General features: G+C 38.1%; 1 protein-coding gene across 1 annotated transcript in view; it reads right to left on the reverse strand.

Moving 5' to 3' along the window:
* LOC105391446 (rho guanine nucleotide exchange factor 28) overlaps positions 1–27,324 on the reverse strand; it is a 69,125-nt gene that overhangs the window by 38,571 nt on the left and 3,230 nt on the right. The window contains exons 3-13 of the mRNA XM_048631213.1: positions 12,022–12,122; positions 10,967–11,083; positions 10,257–10,374; positions 9,601–9,718; positions 9,141–9,246; positions 8,492–8,652; positions 4,784–4,921; positions 3,991–4,057; positions 2,816–2,921; positions 1,900–1,973; positions 1,665–1,747 (exon numbers count right to left, since the gene is read on the reverse strand). Of these exons, the coding sequence (XP_048487170.1) occupies positions 1,665–1,747; positions 1,900–1,973; positions 2,816–2,921; positions 3,991–4,057; positions 4,784–4,921; positions 8,492–8,652; positions 9,141–9,246; positions 9,601–9,718; positions 10,257–10,374; positions 10,967–11,083; positions 12,022–12,122 (1,189 nt within the window). The remainder of the gene's footprint in view (positions 1–1,664; positions 1,748–1,899; positions 1,974–2,815; positions 2,922–3,990; positions 4,058–4,783; positions 4,922–8,491; positions 8,653–9,140; positions 9,247–9,600; positions 9,719–10,256; positions 10,375–10,966; positions 11,084–12,021; positions 12,123–27,324) is intronic.

Raw genomic sequence — 27,324 nt, forward strand, 5'->3', positions numbered from 1 at the left:
GTGTGATCCGATGATAGCATAGAGTTTGTATACTGTGGAATAGGTTTAGTAATCCTCTTTGGAATTAGCCCTTTTTTAAAGAAAGTTTAGTCTATGGTTTACAACTTATTTTGTTTTGCATTTAAAGCTAGCTTCACAGTATAACAAACTTATGCATAAACAGTTTGTGTGTATCAAGTTTATGTGACTGATTAAAGCGAAGAATAATGTTTATAACAACAACTTAATAAAATAACAATGGCTCTTCGCGCCATTTGTAAAAACAACTTAAATCACTGAAATAAAAGGAAAACAGTAAAAAATACTACAAAACAACCTAAAATCCAACGAAAAAACAAACAAATTCCAACAAAAACCTAACCAAAAGTACTAGGAGCGCAGAGACGCGCGGAGGTCGCGCTCGAGAGGAAAAGAGACGGCACGATGGCTGTGTGTACGTTGTCATGGATGATACGGAAGGAGAGAGTGAGACAGCTGCAGCTAACTTACTGCACGCCGAGTTTTGTGGCCACTCGCCGCCACGGCGAATAACATCCAGAATTCTTCTTGCTGTAGCGTGTTATCAATACAGTCAGTTTGTATGGCGTTGTTTTATATATAGGCGTTATTTTAGTAACGGTTATTTCGTCAATGGTTGTGTTGGCAGTCGTAACGTTGTCGAATAACGGTGGGGAGTATTATTGATCGGTTTTCTATTGGTGTTTAGTCAGTGTTAACAAAATTGTTGTAATATTTTTCCAAGGCAACCTATATTATCACACAATTTTTATTGTTAATTTATTTCAGATGTTCACATTTCGATAGCGTTACGACTTCCGTGGATAATTAATTAATCTCAATGTCAGCTATAATAATGCATGTAGCAAACCCAAATTAAGTATGTTTCACAAAGATTTTTACATATTATGATTATGTACATAACGTTATTATAACTGACCAACCTCTGTGTACATCTTAATGTGTGTTTAGTTACTGTTTTATTTATTGATTTGGGCTACAAGCGTTGTGGAGAATAGAGGTGTTTACATATTATTTGTCTTAAAAATATAGTATGACTTATTTCACCTCTAAACTTTCACAAACCTATGATTTCTCTTATAAGAAGACATCTTTCAACTAAATTGTAAAAGGAAAAAGAAAAGAAAAATCAACACAACTAAATATACAAAAAAGCGGTAACCAAATGAAGAATGGATAGAAAGAAGACTGATTTATAGCAGTGAAGAAAGCAAAAAGTTTATAGAGTTTAGTATAAAGTTTAACATACTTGTGTATCTTCTTATAATAAAATCACAATTAAAGTGGACGATTCATAAGAAAATTCAGTAATAATCTGGCAACGTCTATAGATTTTAAAACTAACGCATCTTACAAATAAATACTCCATGGCTTAAATCCTGTTTACAGCAAATTAGGTTTGATATCCGCCGCACGCAAAATAAAACCTTAAAACGCAGTAGCATTAGCCCGAGTTTCGAGTGCACGCCGCTTTGCTTCTTGCAACAATTAAAAAGAAAGCAGCAAAATACATACACAAATATTACAAAATCTTTTTCTACGCTTTTTTATTTCCGGCCAGTATCGTTCAGCCTATGAATACTTTAGGAGGTTGAATGAAAAAAGTATTTATTTAGAGGTAGAATCTGATTGGTCGTTGGACTCACCTATTGGTCTGTGATTGGCCGGAGACCGAGCTTCGTTTGCTGCTTTTGCCGCTGCTTGCGCTTAGCGATTTGCCAACTGATGTCTGGAACATTCGGAAGATTAGATTAGATTTTGAAAGTAAAAAAATAATCATTTGTTTCACATTCCGAAGAATAGATCCAAACGGCTTTGAAAATATTTTTTGCGTATACACGAGAATCATACAAGGACGACAAATGTACTAAAATTACTGACCTTAGATGTTTTAGGTTTATTGCACTCCACTATGTAGTCCTTGCATATGTTTTGATGCACCGTCATTGTACAATCTGAAAATAAAATATTCAAGTTTTGAAAATAACTTCGTTATCTCATTCAAATTTTATACATCAATCTTTGATTGTACCTAAATAAAAAAAAAACCGGCCAAGTGCGAGTCGGGCTCGCGCACAAAGGGTTCCGTAGCAGCACATATAATATTACAGTTAAATCAACCTATCTCAAAAACTATAAGAGATACTTTGATCAAACCAAAAATCGTTGAAAGAGTTAATTAGCATGCATCACCTCTATTCTTTTTAGAATTTTATACCCCGTAGTTATAAAAATAGAGGGGGGGGGACATACTTTTTACGACTTTGAGAGCTGATATCTCAAAAACCGTTCACTTTAAGAGAAATGTTTTTTAGAAAACTTTATATCATTTTAAAAGACCTTTCCATTGATACCCCACACGGGTATGTACATCGAAAAAAAAAATTTCATCCCTCAGTTACATGTATGGGGGGCCCCACCCCCAATTCTTTTTTTTACTATTTAGTGTCATATTTTTGTAGCGGTTCATACAACACATATTCCCATCAAATTTCATCACTGTAGTACTTATAGTTTCCGAGTAAATCGGCTGTGACAGACGGACAGACGGACAGACGGACAGACGGACATGACGAAACTATAAGGGTTCCGTTTTTGCCATTTTGGCTACGGAACCCTAAAAAGGATGCCAGAAAGACATTATGTTGGCTACATCAATCACACAGTAAACCTAATAAAATGCCCAAAAAGCTCACATTGACCTACGACCTACAACCATGGGATTTCCATACACCCGGTTCCATCAGCCACAAATACCAGCAACAATAACCCCAATACCGATGTCAATAAGACTCACTTTCGCAGTACAGCGACGGCTTGTCAGACAGCGCCCGGTTGCACCAGTCACAGTCGCCGCCCGCGCCGGCCGCCTGCCATACGTGGGACGCCTTGCGGGATTTGTCCTGATTAGGGAATTCTTGTTAAAGCATATTTAAAAGATAAGAACCAGTTTCACCATAGTCTGTTAGATCATAACAAGGGTTAGTTGACTTTTGATACATCTGTCAAGAATTTTATATGGAGATGACGTATAATTGATGACATTACAATGTAACAGGGGTGTTATGATCTAAAAGACTATGGTTACACTATGCAACATGTAAAAATGTAAAATTGTTGATTAACGTTATGTATCTGGCGGATATCGGGTGTAACTCTCGTTATTTATTTTATTTATTTATTTAACTCTTTATTGTACAAATATTACAAAACTATAAAGGGTGGACTTAGGGGCCGTCCATTAATCACGTGAGGTCGTTTTTCTCATTTTTTGACCCCCCCCTCCCCCCTGGTGATATTTGGTGAGGTTTGGGACCAACCCCCCCTCCCCCCCCCCCTGGATCACGTGTATTTTTTCGGAAGTCTATGTAAAGGCAATTTTTGGCTAGAAAAAATATAGGTCATACTACAAATCGTAAAAAATTTTGCGCCGTCCAAAATATCGGTTCAGAAATACCTAATTTTTGACAAAAAATTTATACACGTGATGTCTAATGAGAACCCCCCTCCCCCCTCGTGATGTTTCGTGAGGTTTTCAGTACCACCTCCCCCCCCCCTTTGAGCCTCACGTGATTAATGGACGGCCCCTTAATGCTCGTTATACCTGGTTTAATTATTTGTAGTAAAGTAGTTTAATGCATTGGGACTAACATACACTCTGGCGAAAAGTGGGTGCAGCAATGCACCTCTGCCTACCCCGCAAGGGAGTACATTAGTACAAGGCGTGAGTGCGTGTTTAGTTTAATGCTGTTTACAGACTTGTTTTAAAAATAAAGGGAAAATTTCTGTCCAAATGAGAGTATGAGTACCTACTTAATTATATTTAGGTACATGATAGTTGGGAAAGGAGTTCATAGGAGAATCGAAAATATCAAAAATCTAAATAATGGTATGAAACAATACAACATTACGTTATAGTTTTTTATGTGTATGTATAATAATTCTATGTTTTAATGATGATTTGTATCTTACCTTCTTCTTCCTGAAGAATAGGCTTCCCCTTTTCCGTCGTTTCTCTGCATGGTGGTCATAGGCAGCTCTAGACATACATTTAAGACAAATTAATACATAATATTTATGCAATACAAGAGAAATATTCACTTTTCATATACTCGTAAATCCATGCCAAAAACTATTAATCTGTGTGTTTCGGAACAAAAACATAAGCAAAGCTTTGTGCGCAAAACGTTACAACATGCTTCAAAATTAAAGTTATTGAATATACTTTTTTAAATTTTTTTCAATTATTTTCTCCTAAAGTTTTAAAGAATAAGAATGTACTCACAGTTTGATAACGACGAATGTGTCTGGATTAATTTCGGGACCATTGCTTCCACCTACTCCTGGGAGCCTAGTAATTTTAAGCTCGAGTTATACATTACCAATTATTCTTACCGATGTCCATTACAATCCTATGCCGAGTTTGATTATTGCCCTCCCTCAGATCATAAATTGTTTCCAAATGCCTTCTTTCTGTATAAAACAGCTGTAGACACTACTCACTGTTCAAGGAAGGCTAGTCGATGTATATCCAGGTGGTCTTGTCTGGTATTGTTGCGTCTGGCCGGCGGTGATACGGCCCCGGTGGTCGCCGCCGACGTGTCAAGTTTAGCTCTTGCACTCTTATGGGCTCCTAGTACTTTTGATGCTCGCGTTATACATTACCATTGCTTCTTACTGATGGCCTAGTTACAATCCAATGCGGAGTTTGATTATCTCCTTTCCTCACACTATAATTGTTGCCAAATACCTAGACACTACTCACTGTTCAAGGAAGGCTAGTCGATGTTTACCCAGGTGGTCTTGTCTGGTATTGTTGCGTCTGGCCGGCGGTGCCACAGCCCCAGTTGTCGCCGCCGACGTGTCGTCGTCTGAAGTGTCGCTGTCAGCGCCCGCGGACAAGCTAATATCCAGACACATTCAGACTCTTGCAAGGTTATGTGACCCTGGTACTTTTGAGGCTCTTTGTGATAGTTACCAATGCTGCTTCTTTTCGTTCTTGAATACGCTTGTGCTCTTATGGGCGCTTGGTACTTTTGTGGTTATTTGTGATGGCTACCAGCGCTGCATATTTTTGTCCTACCGCCATTTTCATAATGTTTCTTGATAAGCTATACTCACTGCTCAAGGAAGGCTAGTCGATGTATATCCAGGTGGTCTTGTCTGGTATTGTTGCGTCTGGCCGGCGGTGCGACAGCCCCGGTGGTCGCTACCAACGTGTCAAGTTTGTCTCTTGAACTGTCATGGACGCCTAGTACTTTTAATGCTCGCGTTATACATTACCGTTGCTTCTTACCGATGCCCTAGATTCAATCCAATGCGGAGTTTGTTTGTTGCCTTCCCTCACACCATAAGTGTGGCCAAATACCTATCTTCTGTTTGTTAAAAGTGCTGTAGTCACTACTCACTGCTCAAGGAAGGCTAGTCGATGTATATCCAGGTGGTCTTGTCTGGTATTGTTGCGTCTGGCCGGCGGTGCGACAGCCCCGGTGGTCGCCGCCGACGTGTCGTCGTCTGAAGTGTCGCTGTCAGCGCCCGCGGACAAGCTAACATCCAGCCACATTCAGACTCTTGCGAGGTTATGCGCGCCTGGTACTTTTGATGCTATTTGTGATAGTTACCAATGCCGCTAGTTTTGTTCCTAGTCAATACGCTTGCGCTCTTATGGGCGCCTGGTACTTTTGTGGCTATTTGTGATGGCTGTGTACGTACCAAAGCTGCAAATTTTTGTCCTGCCGCCATTTTCATACGATTTCTTCATACGCTATACTCACTGTTCAAGGAAGGCTAGTCGATGTATATCCAGGTGGTCTTGTCTGGTATTGTTGCGTCTGGCCGGCGGTGCGACAGCCCCGGTGGTCGCCGCCGACGTGTCGTCATCTGAAGTGTCGCTGTCAGCGCCCGCGGACAAGCTAACATCCAGCCAAATTCAGACTCTTGCGAGGTTATGTGATCCTGGTACTTTTGAGGCTCTTTGTGATAGTTACCAATGCTGCTTCTTTTCGTCCTAGTGAATACGCTTTCACTCTATGGGCGCCTGGTACTTTTGTGGCTATTTGCGATACAAGTGTATGTTATCGATGTTGCATATTTTTGTCCTACCGCCATTTTCATATTGTTTCTTAATACTCTATAGTCTCTATACTCACTGTTCAAGGAAGGCTAGTCGATGTATATCCAGGTGGTCTTGTCTGGTATTGTTGCGTCTGGCCGGCGGTGCCACAGCCGCGGTCGCTACCATCGTGTCAAATTTAACTCTTGCGCTCTTATGGGCGCCTAGTACTTTTTGTGCTCGCGTTATACATTACCATTGCTTCTTACGGATGCCATAGTTACAATCCAATGCCGAGTTTGATTATCTCCTTGCGTCAGACCATAATTGTTGCCAAATACCTATCTTATTTTTGTTTATAGCTCTGTAGACACTACTTACTGTTCAAGAAAGGCTAGTCGATGTATATCCAGGTGGTCTTGTCGTGTATTGTTGCGTCTGGCCGGCGGTGCTACAGCCCCGGTGGTCGCCGCCGACGTGTCGTCGTCTGAAGTGTCGCTGTCAGCGCCCGCGGACAAGCTAACATCCAGCCACATTCACAAGTGCACTTCAGACTCTTGCGAGGTTATGTGCGCCTGGTACTTTTGAGGCTATTTGTGATAGTTACCAATGCCGCTTGTTTTGGTCCTAGACAATGCGCTTGCGCTTTTATGGGCGCCTGGTACTTTGGTAGCTATTTGTGATGGCTGTGTACGTTACCAATCTGCATATTTTTTTCCTACCGCCATTTTCATATAGTTTCTTGATACGCTATACTCACTGTTCAAGGAAGGCTAGTCGATGTATATCCAGGTGGTCTTGTCTGGTATTGTTGCGTCTGGCCGGCGGTGCGACAGCCCCCGTGGTCGCGGCCGACGTGTCGTCGTCAGAGGTGTCGCTGTCAGCGCCCGCGGACAAGCTAACATCCAGCCACATTCACAAGTGCACTTCAGACTCTTGCGAGGTTATGTGCGCCTGGTACTTTAGGGCGGGTGCGTGATAGAAATAGGGGGTTTTTTGCGCTTTGGCGGTAATTACTGGTAAACTAAACTACAATCGCATTTTGCGTAGTATAGGGTGGTATGGATGACGTCTGTCAGATCTTGACAGCGTTTAACATTGTGTCTTAGTGCCAATTTCTCCATTCTCGGTTAGAGCATAACCAGGGAGTAATGGTTAACTTTTGACACATCTGTCATGAATTTTATATGGGGATGACGTTTAATTTATAAATCAATCCCTGTCGGTTACTAACCGACAATGGAGAAATTGGTACTTAAGTTTTCATGATAACCAGCAGTTTTTAGCCAGCATATTACGACTATATGCAGAATAAATCCAATTTGTAAAAAACAGCCGTTTTTCCCCTGCTACCCTAATTTCTATCACCACAGTCTAGACATAAGATCGCAAAAGTCTAAAATTAAGTGCGCAACAAAAGAAAACATAAAAAATTATCCAGTTCGGTATTTAAACTGGTCTGTGCCTTTCGCAGCGAAGCTATAACACTGTGCCACAAAAAACATTGACTTTAACATGCACAAATATGAACCTTATTCCGAAAACAGTAATGATTAATTTGGAATAATTATATTTTCTGCTGCATGGTCCACTAGGGTACCTTTTTAGAGTTTATTATGCTTCATTAGTCCCAAATTAAACTCTCTTATCAGAATAGATTCCACAAAAAATATTGATTGCTGTTCATAATAATATCATCACAATAGGCTCTGAAACTAACTCATTTCAAAGACATGCAAAATTATTATTTAAGTAATTGCAAATTATTCTATTTATTTAGATATTTCAAAATTATAAATGTGAAAGATTGCATAAATCACTATCACTATGTTCTTGCAATGCATCAATTGGTAAGATTTTCATTCAAGTAAATATTCTAAATAATGAATAAACGTTCAAAAAACTTTAACTAATGTTTGGCTAATTGAGAAACTTTTAATGTGCATATGCATTAAAATAAGAATTTGATATATTGGATTGGATAATAATGCCCCTGTTTCTCTCTTTGATAAGTTAAGTTTAGCAAAAATCATAAAGCAGTCAACACTTGTGAATTGAGAATTTGAGCTTAGGGCTGATTTTTCAATGGTAAGATAAGTGTTATCTGAGGAATATTTTTTTCTGTCACATCTGAATGTTTGTATTAGACACCAACAATTTTATTCTTCAGTTAACACTTATCTGACCATTGAAAAATCAGCCATTAGACGACTAAACATAGCTTGCAGTTACTTTCATATGATTTTGACAGAATGCAACTTTTAATGTATGATAATAACTGTCAGCTATCGATAGATAGAGTATTAAAACTTGCAGTTAAAGCTTAATTTAACGGTTATAAGGTTTAAAGCTCAAACTCCCCACCCACAACACCTAATAACCCCCCCACGATTACCGCAGCATATAACCCCAAAAACTCACATAGTCTGCGTAGGCAACGCCGGCTGCACCGCCGCCACAATACTCGGGGTCGACACACTCTTCTGCAGCGGCAGTCGAGCGGTTAACCGAGTGTCGACGGCCGGCGGCTCTGTTGCTAGGCAACCGGCGCGGAGGGCGGCGGTTACTTTTTCGAAGTCTTTCTGTGGGTTGTTTTAGAGGGAATGAGATTTAGTGGTGCACACAACAATTTTGCACGCTTCAATTTTGGGAGAGAAATGCCGTATCTTCCTCTAGAAGAGATTAGAATACCTACCATTACTTATAATGTGCTATTTATTTACCCCCAATGACTCAAGAAATGGTAAAAACATGGACGGTGAAGGAAAATACGTTATTTTTTTGTGTGGCATAAGCGGCAGGCTCAGCAAACTGCAATACATATTTTATGACCTAAAGGGCAGCTATGCTTTAACTGGTTTAACTGTTCGGTTGAGTTAAGGGCAAACCCAATAATAAATTTGAAGTAGCCATTCCAGGCAAATAAACATTTTACAGGTAATCTGGGCATCTGGGTTAGAAGTTATCATGTTTAGCTATGGGTCCCGGTTGCCGGGGACGTGATGGGTTGTAATGATGATGATGATCACATTAAGAGCAATTAAACAGTTTACAACATATTTGTACTCACAGCGAGATCATTGTCGTTGAGCGAGTGTGTGGAGTGGCGCACGGGTCGTGGGACTTCCCCTTCTGACTCCATCGACGATAGCGACGCACTGTGCCCGTTTAGAGTGCTGGAAAAATACATAATAAACATAATTAAAATACGGGTATTTACATAATATATAGGGTAAGAAGACGGCCACTTCGTTCGACGCAAAATCATATGGCGCCTCTACACGTCTGCGGATGCGTTCGCAGATGCATCCGGAGATGACATCCGCGGACGTGTAGAGGGGGTGATTTGGGCATAGGTATTTGACGTCCGCAAACGCATCTGCCACTGATCCGTTTGTCGTCGCTTTTTGTGGCACAGATCAAAGGGTTCAAAGTCTCGCTTCCAAGAGCACGCGATTATCATCACTATTACATTCCTTTAATTAAACCATACTCTAAGTCCATAGGTGATAAAGTTGCTAAGTTCTCACTTCCTCTGTCTCGTGGCTGTGGGCGGGCGCGCGCCGGGCTCCAGCGCGGCCCAGGAGGAGCGCCGGCCCTCGTCGCGCGACTCCCAGCCCCATCGGTAGTCGCCCGCGAATGATACTCCTGGGGAGAAGGGGTTTTATGTTAGCTAGATGTGGCTGGATATCTTGAACTCTGGAGATCTTTTCTTAACATGGAGGTTAAGGCTATAACCCCTCAGACGTAGCAGAGACGAGATAGACAGACGTACCTATCTGACGTCAAAGCAGAAAGACGAACAGATACACACACATAGGTCAATAAGGTTACCCATACAAAATCATTGGGTTACCCACAATACCCACAGATATTCAATGTCGCCACAAATCTTTCTTTTAACTTGTTAGTGACAAATGAGAGCTTGGCTATGTAATGGTATGTCATCGTATTTAAAAGATTAGCAACTCAGATTAGTTGTCACTTGTAAGTCGATAACTTCACTGACGAGGGTGCGCCAGACTTATATAATATGGTTAATCCATAAACCATAAATGCATTAGTAATAAATGGCTTTAAATATCTACAAAAAAAAACAATAAAATTTCTGTCGTACCTACAGCCACTATACCAGGCGCCCATAACACACCAGCCAGTAACCGTAATACCATGTATTATAACTCACCACTTCCCTTCCGACTAGGATACAAGTCCAGGTGTGTTGGCGAGGAACATTCTGCCTCCTGTTGGCCGTCCTTGCAGAGTGACGGGCACGATGTACTGAGCCGACTGGAGCCGCTTCCCTAAGGACATAAAATTTATAGGATAAGAGATATTGATTCTAGAAAACTAAGTGCATTGTTCCGACCGGAACGCCTACACCTACAACCGCCTACATCGCCTCGGGAATCCTCGGCAATCTTCGTGCCTCCACCACTCGCGCGATGCGAGCTCCGAGACATCGCGGCGCGGCACACACACTCGCTCAGCTCTCTGCGACCGCGCAACATAAATTTCTCGGCCTCTTGCACAATCAGCGCCTATTTATATTAATACAGTTTATTTAAGTTCTATCTGAGTTTCATTGAAGAAGTTAGGAATTCCCAGAAGCACAAGACTAGGGCCTAACACTCAATTATGCATTGTAGTCATTCAAAGAAGGCGCAGAGCTCGCTTACGCTTCAATGTAAAAAAACGCCTATATTTAATGCTAAAAGTCGCATAACTTTTGGACGGCTAGGCCTTTTGGATAAAATATGGCTGAGAACTCTCACTGTGGCAGGTAAGACCCAAGAAAATACGAATCGAAAATCGGTTCAGCCGTTCGACAGATACACAGACACGTTAAACTTATTACACCCCTCTTTTTCCTCAGGGATTACAAATGAAGCTCACCAGTAGAGGCAGCGGCGCGGCGCGCATGCGCTGCACGGCTTGGTGCAGGCGGCGCAGCTGCTGCAGGCTGTCGTCCAGCACGCCCGGGCTGTGCGGCGTCACGCTGATGGTGGGCACCTGCAATGTGGGATGAGTTTAGTGGTGTGGTTTTCAGGGGTGATTCGGGTGGCTGTTGTCCCATGTTGGGCGCCATGTGTGGCTTCACGCTGATAGTGGGCACCTGCAATGTGGGATGAGTTTAGTGGCGTTTGGATTTGCTTGGTGGCAGTCCCTTGTTGGGCGCCAAGATGAATCTAAGAAATATTTGTAGACTTATGAAAGGAGGAATCTGAGCTCTGGACGAACATATTTCGAAGGATACTGCTCCATCACTTTGCCCTCAATGTCCTCATATTCTACTCATTGTATGTACCTTAAAATACGACCTCTTTTCTTTCACTCAGTAGTGTAAGAAGTAACTAATGCTAAAAGTCCCATATACTACAAATTTTCTTTTCTTTTACAACTTTTAGTTTTAAGTCCCATGTTGGGCGCCAAACCACACCTTATCCAAATCATCACTTACAAGTGCCTGAGCTCTGGCTGCGTACATATCTCCGGCAGGCGCTTACAAGCTACATGACCTAGTCCTCACAATCTATTACAACTTTTCTTATCTATCAGTAGGTACTTTTTAACTCCCATGTTGGGCGCCAAACCACACTTATCTAAATCATCACTTACAAGTACCTGTGCTCTGGCGGTGCACATGTCTGCGGCTTCAGGCGCCTACCAGCTCCATGACCTCGTCCTCACAATCTACTACAGCTTTTCTTATCTATCAGTAGGTACTTTTTAAGTCCCATGTTGGGCGCCAAACCACACTTATCTAAATCATCACTACAAGTACCTGTGCTCTGGCGGCGCACATGTCGGAGGAGGGCAGGATTCAACAGTCTCCTCATCTATATTCTCATACTCTTCTCATTGTTACCCCATGGGGTTATTAGCCCCATGTTGGGCGCCAATCCCAGTAACACACAGTATGACTTATCCAAATCATCACTTACAAGTACCTGTGCTCTGGCGGCGCACATGTCTGCGGGCGGCGCGCGCACGTGCTCCGTCACCTCGTCCTCGCTGCTGTCCGGCGAGTCCGAGCTGCCGCCGCCCTCGTCTGGAATAGGGAGATGATGTGTTCAATATACGGTGCCCTTTTGACGTTCTGGATAATTAGGAATTTGTTGTGTTATCGTTTATTTTGTTTTGTGTTATTGTCTGTATTTTATGTTATTGCTGTCAGTTGTGTAAATTAAATGTTTCTTTATCTCTATCTTAAGATGAACGGGTATAGGGAAGTTTGTGAAAGAAATTGGCAGTCGACATGTAGAGTCAATAAACTAAATTCATCATTGAATAATAAGGCTTAGCCGAGAATAAGTAGAATTTAATCTGCAGTGATGCTGTTGTGCAAACAGACACACATACACATAAGCGCAGGTATTAGGATCTTATTTTTGAAACCAGATAATTGATATGCACCATGCACACAGGTAGGCAGCAAGCCTATAGAGCTCTAAGCCATCAATTACCAAACTATACTGCGAGCTTTACCAATCAATAACCAGCCTAATTTCCTAATAGCTCCATCCACCGTTAACAAACAACCACTTGAATCCGTGAAAGCATCACAAACCGGCTGAAACTTTCACCGCAAAACAAAGCCGCAGCCCAGAGTGCACAAATTTGCGCCAGCCACTAAACAATCAGGCTCTATCATAACGGAACAACAACAAAGTTCATTTATTAAACAGTCAACAAAGTCGGATGAAGTTGTTGGGGCGAGCTTTTGATTTCAACTCCTGTCTGTGTTCGTAGGTAACTTGCCTTCACTGTAAATTATTATTTCCTCGGTTAAAATTGTGCATGTTTAAATACTGCAATAAATTTTGCATGTGTAGTGACTGACACTCTAATTTTCATATTTTAAATACGAGATGGATAAGATAAGAATGTATATTATGGAAAATGTAGAGCAAATTTTAACTTGTCAACCTTTTGGCTGTCTAGCATAATTAGAAAAGGTAGAGCAAAATTTTCATGCTTATGCAATTTATGAATATAACTTGTCCGGAACAATCACTACTTCAGATTGCGTACAAATATTAATGCATCACACACACAATCATCTCGTTATATTCTGCCGTTGCATTGTCAGGATGGAATATGAATATATTAATAAAAGCTACGGAAATGAAAATGAACTTCCCCAGATAAAGCGACGGGAGCGGAAGTCGGATATTGGTTTTCAGTCGGTAGTTATATCCCTCATTGCTATCGAATGTGGTCAGGCCACTTCATGCTTTATAGATTAACGGCGGGTTTCACTACTGTAAATGTCAAATAACTTAACTTAAGTATGATATTATGCCATGCAGCACTGCCTTTGAGCAGGACTTAGGTGGATTTATCCAAATGAGAAACTGGTCTTTTATCGGTCAAATTTTATGTAATACGCTGAAGAGGATTATAGAGGCAGGCTTAAATAAAAAATCGGCAATGATACTTGAGATCAGATTGAGCACCATTATTTATATTCAGCCTTGGTTGAATATTATCGTTATCAGTAAACAGCTCTTTAACAGTTGGTATGAAACCTAGCCTGATCTAAAGGTTTTGATCTCATTCCAAAAACGAAAACACTATTTTGCGAACATGTTTTGGTTTGCATCGTCGTATTGGAAAGTCGTGTATCTAAAACGAAGTGAGTGCTTCAAAGCGTTCCCGTTTCCCTTTACAGCAAACTGATCATTAAAGCTTCAGCGAACGGGCCAAACGTCCTTTGAGTTAACTGTGCTTTGAGCTTTGACTATTTTGCAGTGCATTTGATATCAGAATGTGAGAAATACACTTTAACATCTGCATCATTATGGAAATCTGCACATCTAGATTCTAGATGTATAACATAAGTACATTACACTTATCCAAAAACCGCGATACGGCTCGCGAACTATCACTTGAGTACAATTATACTTACAGCGAGAAGTGGGTGACTCGCTTGAGCTCTGAGTTAGTCAACATTGGGAATACATATTATTTAATACGAAACCAACTTTTAACTATACCCCATATCAAAGATATGCGATTAAGGGCTGATTTTTCAATGGGCAGATAAACGTTATCTGAGGTATAATTCTGATGCTGTCACATCTGAATATTTGTATTAGACAGTGACAGCAACAATTTTTTTCCCCAGATAAAGTTTATCTGACCATTGAAAAATCAGCCCAAACTTTTCCAAATCCGTTCCAATCCCAATAAACTACCCTCAAACTTCAAAAAAAGAACACAGCAAATACCATCAACTCGTGGCTCCAGCAGATAGGAAACGTCGGCCGTCAAACGGAAATAGGATATTGGTTTTCACCGGATCGGACATCGAATGCGCCGGCTTTGAAGTTCCGTTCAACTGATGTGACATTCGCTTTGTGGTGTAAGCGCGAAACGGAGCGGGTATCGGTAACTATAATAATATTATAAATGCGAAAGTATCTGTGTCTGTCTGTCTGTCTGTTACTCTTTCACGCCAAAACTACTGACCGGATTTGAATGAAATTTGGTATACTTTAGTTACTTTGGTTACTTTTTATCCCGGAATTCCCACGGGAAAACTTTTTAAGGCGAAGTGAAGCTCGCGGGAACAGCTAGCCGGTAATAAACATTGGATTTCATAATTTCATCTCAGGTCAGATAAAATAAAATTATCCTGTTAAGATACGCTCACGGGCAATGAAAAGGTTCTAGTGACAATAGTACCAAATTACTCCGAAACGGAAAAGGCTAGCCGTCAGCAACATTGAAGTCCATTTAACAGCGCATCAGAATATTACCAACTAAAAACTTAAATGGAAACGTAAGTGGAAATCTACACTTCGAGCCCTATGTCCCAGAAATATTGTGTTGAAGTTTTAAATTAAATGTCTAATTTTAAGAATCTATTTCGTGACATTATTTAGTGGGTGGTACTTTTTCTCCTATATTTTGTAAAACAAATTCACTTACAGTCACTTTCCTCAACATAATTATTAGCACGCATGTTTGATGGTTTTTGAAACCTGTAAAAGTTTACGATTATACGCATACAAAGTGGCGCCTCTAGCGGACACTATAATGAAACTTTTGATGGTGCGTGGTAAAATACATTCGCGAGCAAAGTATTTAAAAAAGTTCCAGTGACAAAAGCACGAAATTACTCCTAGGTTTATCGGTGTTGACATTTTGTAATTGGCTCTTTTTCGTTGCTCGCGAGTGTTCTGTACTACACATCCCTATAGTTTAACTCATGTGAGCCAACATGCACCCTACACCGGCACACTCACACATGCACAGCTGCCGGCGTGTCAGACGATCGTATCCGGATGCAAGTGAATATCGCGCTTCCGTCGATCCGCTGGCTCTAATCTGTCCTTCAGTATACCTGCTCTTAACCCGTGAATGTACTGTGGAGGACATGGAGCAGAGACTCTAGCACAGGTTTCGCGATTTACGAAAACGAAACAAGTTTACGTTTTTTTTTGGAATATGTTTTTTTATCTGTCAAAAGTTTCAGAACCGCAATAGTCGTCATAACGCAACTGAATCATTAAAACCACGCTATATAAAATAGAAGCACAATTATTTTCAACAGCAAAAAAGCGGCTGCTATAAGTCGAGTCGAAAGCCAACGTTAGCCAAGAAACGGTGCAAATGAAGCATTTTATGCAAAAGCCCGCATTCAAAAGGCTACCAGTTGCTGTGGCTGAAAAGCAAACACAATAAGGGAGACTTGCAACAGAATTTTAAATCTAAATTTAGAGACTAATCTCGATTTAATGTCAAACAAAAAAATACTTTGAGATTAGTCACTAAATGTAGATTTAAAATTTTGTTTCAAGTCGCCCAAAGAATGAAAGAAAGTATACGTAAAAATATAGGTAGTTTAAAATAAATAGTATTTTACGTTCAGAATATTAGTGCCCGTCATATTGTCATAGACACATAGAAAATCACGAAAGAAACGACCACTACAAATTAACTACATGTACCTACTTATTTAAAAAATCAAAAGATTGTGAAACCATTCTTTTTCTTAAAGTGCCTCTTCATCATTGGAGGTTGGCAGTCAGTTCTTTGCAGCGCTCTCTACTCTTCGCCTTGTGAAACCATTATAAAGCTCTATACTGAATTTAGACGTGCTAAGTTCCACAATTTATTCAATTATCGACATTATTTTTAATTAAATACTTTGGTATTATATCAGATATTAGATCTTTGTTTCATTTGAACTTTCTCACGATGCGTCTCGTGACGCGACGACCCTTGGGAAATAAACATTATATTTAAACACATACATATAATTTGATTTTCTTTTTTAATTAATTTTCACGTTATTTTATATTTAAACTTAAACGTAAACTTTATTTTAAAACTTCCGTAATTAATACCTACTATATGCGACGATAGAAAAAAGTATATTATGTTTATTAGTGCGTTTTAATTAAAAGTTACCTTTCTACGACGAATTACACCCGGTTTCAGAATAGAGTATTCAAGAAAATCTCAGTAGAGATTTGCTCAATGGTTGAGTAGATACTTAGGTTTTCTACGTTTCACAAGTCGAACATAGTTTTTATCAAACCGTACTTAGCTAAGTATTTAATCAAGGTGCCTCTAAGCACGACTTTACGTTTCATTATATGTACAAAAAACCGGTTTTAATCGATAAAAATATTGTATAGGATTTTTGTTAAAAAATATTGACGAATTTAATTTCAAACACGTGAAATTATTAAAAGAATTATCTATTTATAATATATTAGGCCATAATGTTATAAATTCAGATATTTCTTTTAATTTCGAATCACCAGGATAGACAACGGAACGCATTTCAAAATCCAATCTGTGAAATTCGAAATGTCATTGTCATTTCATTGTCAATCAATCAAATCTTGATCAAATCTATTGTCATTTCATAAATATTCATCTTCAAAACCAAATATAATCTTGTGTATTTTACCATAGTTATCCATTAAATTAAAGGATTCTAACCAAATATTAAAATGGAAAGGAAGATAATAATTAGTTAGTTCAGTGACTGGACCCAGTGAGCAACCAAGTAGAGCACTGACTTGGTAGCCCCGTGTGAATGCTGGAATAAATAACGAAAACTGCCTTCCCTCAACTCGGATCTGTGTGGGACTCCAACATGCTCAAGCGTTGCGTAAAAACCCCTCTTCAACTCCGTGGTCAAGTCGCTTCTGCTGTTCGATTGTGACTAAGGGATCGATGAACCTACTACATATCGAGTAAGAAGTCGCATGGCGAATTGGAGATTGAACAGCCACACTATCAGAAGGGACGCACCACCGCAGACGCGGTCGCCTCGTGCACACATGGCGGCGTACAGTGGACGGCGAGCTGCGAGCGCAAGGCCTGAGCTGGACGGAGGCCAGAGCGGTTGCTGAGGACCGGACGTCGTGGCGCACTCTCGTGAAGACCCTCTGTACCACCAGGGTACCTTAGAACAACAACAACAACAACAAATCAAACCCGGAGCATTATTTTGATTTCTAAGTAATTACTGTGATTTTTGTTGTTTCCTGATAAAAAATATTATTAATTAAAGAATATAAAAGTTTAAACAAATATTTTTATTTATAGCCATGAAATCTTATATAAGTCCTTACATTCATAAATATTTAATATGTCTCCACCAGTGCTGTTCTTACAGCATATTCATCTTGTTTTCAAAACTTTGCAGTTCTTGAGGCAAAGGCAGCACAGCATATGGTTCCTCTTCTATTTCATTGTCCAGAACCACAAGTATAATCGTCTAGTTCTAGAGCCATGTTGTGCAACATCTCATAATGACCTTGTAAACCTTCTGCAATTTGAGTTGCATTCCATAATGTAGATATGGGAATCTTCTCTTTAACACCACAAAGCATCACTCAATGGTGTTTCTTGTTGGGTTCTGGGCTCTATTAAATGCTTCTTGTGACGGTATGGCTGCATTTATGAATGGTGTTATAAGATTAGATTAACGTAGTATCGTCACTGGACATTGTACAGCAAACAAAACTCTTGTATAATACTTGATTTTTCACAATAAGCACGAGTAAAAATATTTGATTAAGGTTTAAGTAGCCGAAATTGGTTACTTAAATTTGACAGACTCAACTTTGAGCAAGTACGGTTTGAGCGCTGTCAAACGCGTTGTGAAACGCATTTTTGTCGCTAAGCACGAAGTTAAGCATGCCAACTGTCAAATTTGAGATTTCTCAAGCTCTGTTGCTCAAACCAAACTCAATCATAAGAAATCTCAATTCAGAAACAGAAATTTAATAAGTATGAACTTAAGTAGGCTTTGAGAACGACTCAACCTCAAATACTCAGTTGCGAAACCGAGGGTTAGACTTCTCTATTTTAATAATAACTTAAGACCACTTCATTATATATTTGTGAAGAAGTCTTCCAAAAAGTAAATTTAGATTTCGTAGGGTTTAATAGAAGAGAATTCCTTTTAGACCATGCACGGTAAATGGCATGTTCAGTTAAGAATGTTCAAGTAAACACAACCATACCGCGATGTAGGATTCAGCACACTACTGACATCTAGCGAGAAACATTACAAACAGAAAATAAAAACAAAAAAAAACTTTTGGGAAATTATGTAGGTACTTATTTAAAAGTAAAAGCTGACGTTAAAAAGTTTGGATGAAAAACCATTTATTTATTTTCAAAGGAGAATGACTAAATTTCTATGGCGCCATGACCCAGAGCGGCCTTTGACGTAACATGTACTGATGTGTAGTCCTTGAATACAGTATATCCTGGTATTAATTTTCTTATTATGAGGCATGGGAGAACGAAGATATAGGTGCTGAAAAATCATGTCTTTGTACTGCACTAGATGCGTTTTTCAAAAAGTGTTCCAGTGGTAATTTTTGTATCAAAAGTATTCAATTTTACTTTGGTATAACGGGAACTTTGCATAGCATAAAATATATTTTTAATTAGTCTTTTTAGAAAAAATATTTTTTTAAGTGTGAAATATGTAAAAATAATTATGTAATTTTTTGCACAAATAAAATCATGTACACACTTTATGATGCACTATTGTGTTGGGAATCCCATGATTTAGATAATTATTATTATTTGTGCGTTTAAAATTCATCAAAATCTTATTTAACGATTTTTTTTTATTTTTATTATTTCACTTTTGAACCCTAATATCTCAAGAACCCCATGGCCAATGGTCTGGCTAGAGTCTAGATACTCTAGATTTTTTAAATATTTTCCATTCGTCGTAAACATTTTTATAAATGAATTAAAATATGTTTGCTTAGTCAGAATGACCCTTCTGTAACCTCTAATAATACCATTTATTTTTAAGGTGATGACCGTGTAAGTGGCTCTTTTTAGAGTTTTTTACATAAAATAAAAATAATGTAGGTAGTGGCATAGATAATACCTTATTATAGTACGGGAGGTAGGTTCTAAAAATTGTAAATAGCATGACGAGAGCACAAACGTGGCAGTTTTGGCAAAAAGGCTTAAAAACGGAATTCGTGATTTTTTTTCAATTGTCGGCGCTAGTTGGCCTTACACGTCACCTTAAGGCTTAGAATGAACTCACACTACGCATATTATAGGCTATTTATAAGCAGCTATTTCCAAGTAGCACTCAGGGGTAAAACTCTCGTTAGTCAATCCCCCCTAAAGGGGTTCAGATCAACAAGCCTTGTAAGCTCGAAAGACTGAGCCATAAAAGGTTTTGCAGAACAATGGCTTACATATACAGAGCTAACACCACTCAGGTAAAAACGAAATTCGCCCAAAAATTTCCCTATTTTCTGCACCCGTTTGTTTATAATAAACTTCACAGTATTTGCGACTTCCGTGAAAACACGTGCAATGAGGTTAAATTGAAAACATATAAGATTTTACTTAATTGAAATTCTTAAAATCATAATTTAAAATATATTATTATTATTAAAATATATATTATTACTTACTCACATAAATGTATATATTTATAAAAGTATACATATATTTATTCACCGTATTCATTTTATATTATTACCCCTGATTTATTTTTTCTTTTATTGCATGTTTAGAATTAGTTTAGGATACATAATTCATACCTATCTACAAACTGACTGACTGACTCAAAAACCTGCCTAACTACCTCTGCGAAATAGTATTAAGTAAATCTTTGTAAAGGTACCCACGATACAAGCTTTCTTAGTGTGGGGCCACTATAATTAATTTCGGTTATAAACATAAAAATTTTGTAAAATTGTAAGGGCAAGGTGTATTTTTTATAATTATGTTTTTGTGTTATATGGATAATAAATAATTTTTGAATTTTTTTTTGAATTAGACATTATACGTGTTTAGTTAATAAATAAAAGATTGTGATTTAGATTAGAATAGATCGTAGACTAGATGTATTCGTTGTAGTGATGCTAAAGGTTAATTAAAAGAGTTAATTAAGTAGTCACTGCTATTACTATTAACACTGCGAACGACCTATTGAAGAAGATAATTGAAAATATTCACCATTGTTAATTATGACTCTATTGGTAGATCTATGTTTCGATCTGACATAAGGGAGGTTAACTATGCATTTTATTATTTAACATAAAAACAACGATTGTATGTAAATGTAATTGGCGCCCAACACGGGACAGATTTTACCGAGCATTCTATATTTGGCGCCCAACATGGGCTCAAGAATCTCAAGATTGAACTAAACGAGACAGATAAGTGGCGACTCAGCAATTTCAAGATGGGGATATTCACCTTCATCCGCTGTTGATACCAGCCATAATCACTTCAGCAGACAGTATAAGAGGCGATAAGTCCGCCCTTGTATACTAGTCTAGTTTAATGTTCTCCATCTTTTATTGCTATACCTATGTATTTTGTATACAATAAAGTGTTTAAATATAATACAACATGTAGAACTACTTGTAACAAGCTAGACCAAGCTGATCTTAAAAGGGAGATAAAAGCTTACAAAGTTTCGTTACAAAGTCTCCGACACAATTCGTAAGTGATTTAAACATAAAAGAGTTTTATTGCATAGTAGGAAAACCCTAAAGATTCCTCAATGAAAACAAGACGGCCAGTAAAAACACTTGATCCCAGCAATCATGCTGTAGCAAAGTAAACGCGAATAAAGGCCCGTCGTAAACCAGCCGAGACGTTTAAAAGAGCGCTAAAACACTTAGATTAACAATGTACGAACAAAATGGTGTGTTGCATACAAAAACAAAGCAAAATCCTGTCTGCATTTTGTTTGCTGTCTAATCGCTTATGTTCAACCTAATGACAACCATTGTACAGTTCTCCCATATTAATAATGCACATGCAAATCTTCACAAACTGTCGTGTTCCCGGAAACACCCGAATCATTGAATCGTAAGAGCCTTAAACAATTCACTTGGATTTTGCACCTTATTCGAAAGAAATAGGAGTCAATATCATGTGTCACATAATCGAAAACAATTCGGGCTGTCGGCGGCTGTCTCCAATCAGTCAAAGTTTCTTCAGTTCTTGTCAGTCAGTTCTTTGGAATTATATGTATAGAGCTGTTATTACACATCGTTCTTGGTTTTGTTTTCAAATGTGAATTTCATTGCAACTTTAATAAAATTATTTTTGATGACGCCCTATTATGAAACAAATTAAAGAATAAAATATAATGTCACATTGATATAGACTTCACTTTGTAAATAAAGCCACACCCAAAAGGCCAAGTTTGTAATTTTAATATTAATGTGAAATGATCAGTGCTGTAAATACTTTTGAACTGACATTTTAAAATTTTAATCTTAATCTGTGTTTGAAATCCATTTTTATTAATGTGAAAATGATCAGTGCTGTAAATAGGTACTTTTGAACTGACATTTTAATTTTTTTATGTAAACCTGTGTTTGAAATCCATTTCTTCTTATAATATAAACTATTATAAACCTTGTGTTATTCAAACCTTCTTTCATCCATCTTTACAAATCAGCTTCAGTAAGACACTTGGAAAGTACTGTAACATTTTCGAAGTAAATTTTAAATTATGACAATATTATGAATTATCGAATCAGATTTCGTTATTGATAAATCAATATCTCTTTTAGCACCAAATACACAATTCTACTAAAATTGCATGAAGAAAATGCACTTAACCACTCTAAATACATATAGTTTTCTAACGCTCGGGAATACGACCGTTGCCGAACAATGACGAAGATTTCTATGCGCATTATCAATTTTGGGGAACTGTACCATTGAAGAAGGGCACAAATCTTCAAACCGAACTAATTCAAAATAAGAGCTTAGTAGTAGAAGTATGGTGTTACCGAGACATTTCTTTTGCACTGACACTCCATCCTGTTCGTATATCGTTAATCTAGGCTAAAACACGACCTTTTTCCCGCAACCCCCATACAAAATGCATGTGACGGCGTCACGGAGCCACGAAGCTCCGGGCGGGAGATTTGACCTACATTCTAGACGCACTCTGGGTCAAGGCTATTGCCTGGTATATGGTATGCAGCATCTAATGTAAGTGGCGCTTGTAATCAATTATTGATTGTTTGTTTAAGAGAGTATTTTAGCAAATGGTAAACGTATTTAAATGTAATTTAGAATACATTATTGTACTGACAGACAGACGTTTGACTGGCGTCTAAATATATTATGTTTTAGTGAAAGGTTTGGTGTAAATCCTGTAAAAAGTAGGTACTGTAGGTAGTAATAGAATTCATGATCTGACGGGTACTACATAGCTTACCTACTGTCCTACTGAAACGGCAAACCTAGCTTGATTTTTTTGGGTGACTAAAGATTAAAACAACTTGCTCATAAATAGTTGAACAGCAAACTAGCCCCACCCATATTGAGGTTATGTGGTTTAACAACCAACCCCTCAATAAATTGTCCATAAAACACACAACTAACATCGAAACGACGGCTATAGCTTTCATTACTTTTTCCAATTTAATAACATCACATCGCAATAACAGTAACAGTTTATTCAAGCGATCCCATATACACGGGTATGGGATAGCGCCATTTTCATTTCGCCCGTAATATGGCGATGTCGCCGCTTCCGGTTAAATGGCGGGAATCGACGCATATCCGTTAACAAGTGATCAAACTTCCGGCAAAGTGATACAATTATTTACCTCAGAGGTAGACCTGTAATACCGTGTTCCACTATTTAAAACTGACTTTTTTACTTTTAATGAGATCGCGATATTCAGATCTATCTTGCTCTGTCTAATAAGTCTAACTCTGAGGAATAATGTTGACTTGTTAAAAGACGATTCTATGTATATTTAATAATTATCATAGCATTATGCTGAGTGAGCTGCTGTTAGTGAGAGGGCTAACATGATAAATACACATGTTTCTTGTCTGTATCGTGTAACTTGCGTATTTATTGTGTTCAGTGAATAAACTATTTACCTTCTTCTTCTTCTTCCTAGGCTTGTACTGTCGGCTTTGAGTGTCATTTCACGCCATTTTACCCTATCCTCATTCACTCCACACTCTCTCATATCCTTTTTCACACAATCAAGCCACGTCATTCTTGGTCATCCTCTCTTACGCCTTCAAATAAACAATTTATCTATCTATCGTCGTAAAAATTAGCACATTATGCAACGCTCCGATAATTGAATTTCTATTTCAGGACATTAAGCCCTGCGAAATAATTGGCATCGTGTTTTTGTTCCGTTATTTCCAACCGTCTTCTTTTTTGGTCCTCATTATAGAAATAATAATAAGAAATTCTGAATAAGAGTAAAAAGGTCTTTTAATATCCGCTTATTTGGAATATCAATTTTAACTGATTTAATCCTTTTTCCTCGCCCATCCATTGACTGGGAGATATATTGGAACTTGGAGATTGGAATATAAAACTTTTATACATCGGAATGAAAACGTGAAGCATGAATTATTAACAATCCTTAGGCAACGTTGCTCACTTGGCTGGTATAAATAAGATATAGATTATTCTTTATTTGCACACAAAACACACGGATGCAAAATACAGAACTCAATCTAACACATATAGAGCAAATGGCGGTCTAATCGCTTAAAGCTATTTCTTCCAGAAAACCTTTGGGTGGAAGGATATTACGTACAAATAGTTTCTCGATGTAAAGCAAAAATAAATGACATACTTACAGAAAAGTTAATATATAGGTAGTTTAGTTTGTAACATTATTTATTATTAGGCTTAAGTTACTTTGATTTGAAATATTATATTATTATTTGTACAATGACGAAGATGGCGAAGACGGAGATGGCGGGACGACCTGGACAAATTCGAAAGTAACTGGGCTGAGAGTGCACAGGATCGTAGGGTGTGGAAGGAAAAAGGGGAGGCCTTTGCCCAGCAGTGGGAAACCAAATAGGCTATGTAAAAAAAAAAAAAAAAAAAAAAAAATTTGTACAATAAAAAAATAAAGGTGTACAATGATTCGGCGCGTTATAAGAAAAAATATATATATATATATATATATATATTGTCGAGAGTAGTCGAGACGTCTGTGAATTTATAGCGTAATCCTTCTTGCTACGTTTACTTATCCATTACGTTACGGCTTTGTCTTAGTTTTATTAGTAAGCCTGACATAAAAGCCTCTTAGCCGTACCGTTAAGGAATAAACTAAAGAATTGCTAGCCATTGCCAGTTACATGTAAGTTAAATACATTACTTATTATTGCTTTTTTAGTAAGATAAAGAATGAAGATCATTATATTGAGGCAAATAATAATATTAAGAGGATATATATCTTTTTAAAAATATACCTTTTTATTTAAATTTTGTAGATCTTGAACTATATTGTATTTTAAGAGTTCCATTACTAAAAAGTTAAAAACGGAACCCTTGACTGTCTCGGAAACGCGTAGATGTGTTTGAAATTTAAACCATACACAGGTTGGAAATACAATACGGGTAATGGAAGGAAACTACTTTAAAAAAATCTTCAAGGGAACATTCCTTCATTTGAAAAAATCGGTAAGGGCCCTTTAACATTTTATAGGTACGAAGTTATTATTTATGATGATTTAATAACCTGTTTAATATATTTTATGGAGAGTCACTGTGGACGCCCTGTGCCCCATCTAGGGGACATAGGATACTAAGTAAGTCATGTTAATATATTTAAAATAAAAATGTTAATATATTAGATATAGCTGAAATAAATTTTAAATGTCCCGTTACGTAATGTCCGAACTCCGAACTAGAGACAGGGCGCAACAAGTAAACGAAAGCTACAAGTAATCTCCACCACTCACCGTATGACGCCTCAAGAAGGCTGCATAATCCCGCCGCCACTGATTAAATTACTGGCCACATTAACCACACGCGCATTTTTAAATATAGAACAAATTACAATGCAACTCGATATGAAGAAAAAAACTTTGCAATTTATGGAAAAAAGCGCGAGGTTTGAAATTGGAACGCTGGCGCGTTCTTTTGTTTCTTTTTTAGTGTCGAAGATTTTTCACGAGATGTTAGTTTGAGGATGAAGGATAGTTTGCGTGCAATTTTCCCGATATTGGTTGGTATTATTTTGACAGAGCTGGCTGGTGGCTCGTCAACCTTGCCTCTGCACGGGTAGGCGGCATCACGCATGCGCCAACATCGATCCGGACCACCAGGGTCATTCTATACTGACGAAAAACTAACCAACGAGAGATGTTAATCAATCGGCACGTGAAATACAACGAGATAGAGTCGTGGCTCGCGCAGCGGCGATCTGATACTTAGTTTTTCGTCAAATAGAGTGACCCCCTAGCCTTCGACGGGGTTCAACTATTCTACTCATTTTTAGTTCGGAATGTCGAAGCTACGGTAACTACTTCGGAACTTGATGTTCTTTTTTTATGACTATTGAGTACTGAGTACCTACTGACTGATTCGGTGGGTTGTTAATAGGACCAATAACGGTCTAATGATGAAAAATATTATAAAATTATAATCCAAGTTGTGAAATTATTTAGGAAATTGGAAAGCGGTTTTAAATATAATGATTTGTATGAATACGGTTCTTGTAGGTGTCTCATATCGACACGAGTATTGTCGTAGGAAGGATTTATACGATCAAGAAGATCCTACTTTCATAAAAATATAAGTTATTAACAGTTATTGTTTTATCTCCATTGACCTTGCGTGAGGCTGAGCGACACATAAACAAAGAGGATCCATTCTACTAACTAAGCCAATAATGGTGGTGCTTCGGACCTGAAGTAACAATACCCTGACAAAACCAAAGGTTGTCTGGAATAAACGCTCAGCGCTACTATTAGTGATAACCGCCTTTTTTACATACAAATATGTTCTAATTAGTTTGTAATTTTGACATAAAAATCTGTACCTACCCAATATGTTGTGAAAAAGTAATAATCATCATCGAGACAAAAACAACATTCTGTCCTTAGCCTCCCTTATCCAGCCCAAATGATAAAGTAATAAAAACGGAAATGGATCCTAACTACTAATACTAAGCACAAATACCTTCAAAAGAGATTATCAAACGGTAAGTATTTTATTTTAAACATGTACTTTTTATAAGTACCTAAATACGTTACTGAAAATTATAAATTGATGTTTGTAAAATCACACTATTTATTTTCATGACAAATGGACTGTACCGTCTGTACCTGTGCATCTACAATAATAACTAGGTACCTACATAACCAAAATATATTAGCAGAATCGTCCACCAGACAGGTAGTCAGGAACGCAGGACGCGACAGCGGAAGCGGCCCGACTGACTGACGGATGCCATTGTTCTGTTAATTAAAAACTTACTCTATTTCGAGAGCTGACGGGTTCAGTATTGAGTGGTGTATGCTTGTTGTGTTGTGTTGGTGGATATTGAGACGTGACGAATGGTTGAACGTATATCAGTTACTTAGGGAATCATCTAGCTTCTAGCAGGTACTAGTTACATGAAAAGGAATGTCTGATACTGAGTCAATTAAAAAGATATCGTACAACGGTAACGTTGCAACTAAAAAAATACTAAGGGCACTATTAAAATTATTAGGGTTATCAGTTAAATATTAGTAGGATTCACTTTTAATAGATTTAGAAAACTTAATAATAGCTCAACTTAGACTAAGTTGAGCTATTATTAAGTTAATCATCAGAATAACACATTACAATTCCTATAAATACGCATAGAACAACGCAAGTGCGGGTATTGTAAAATACATAATATAAGCTTTTTAGCTCTCTGAAAAACTACTCAGTTTAATCCTCGGATCAAGGCTGCACTAACCACAACTCTATAGTGCATTAAATGGAGGTAGCG

This window comes from Plutella xylostella, chromosome 28 (genome assembly GCF_932276165.1).
Source record: "Plutella xylostella chromosome 28, ilPluXylo3.1, whole genome shotgun sequence".
Lineage (NCBI taxonomy): Eukaryota > Metazoa > Arthropoda > Insecta > Lepidoptera > Plutellidae > Plutella > Plutella xylostella.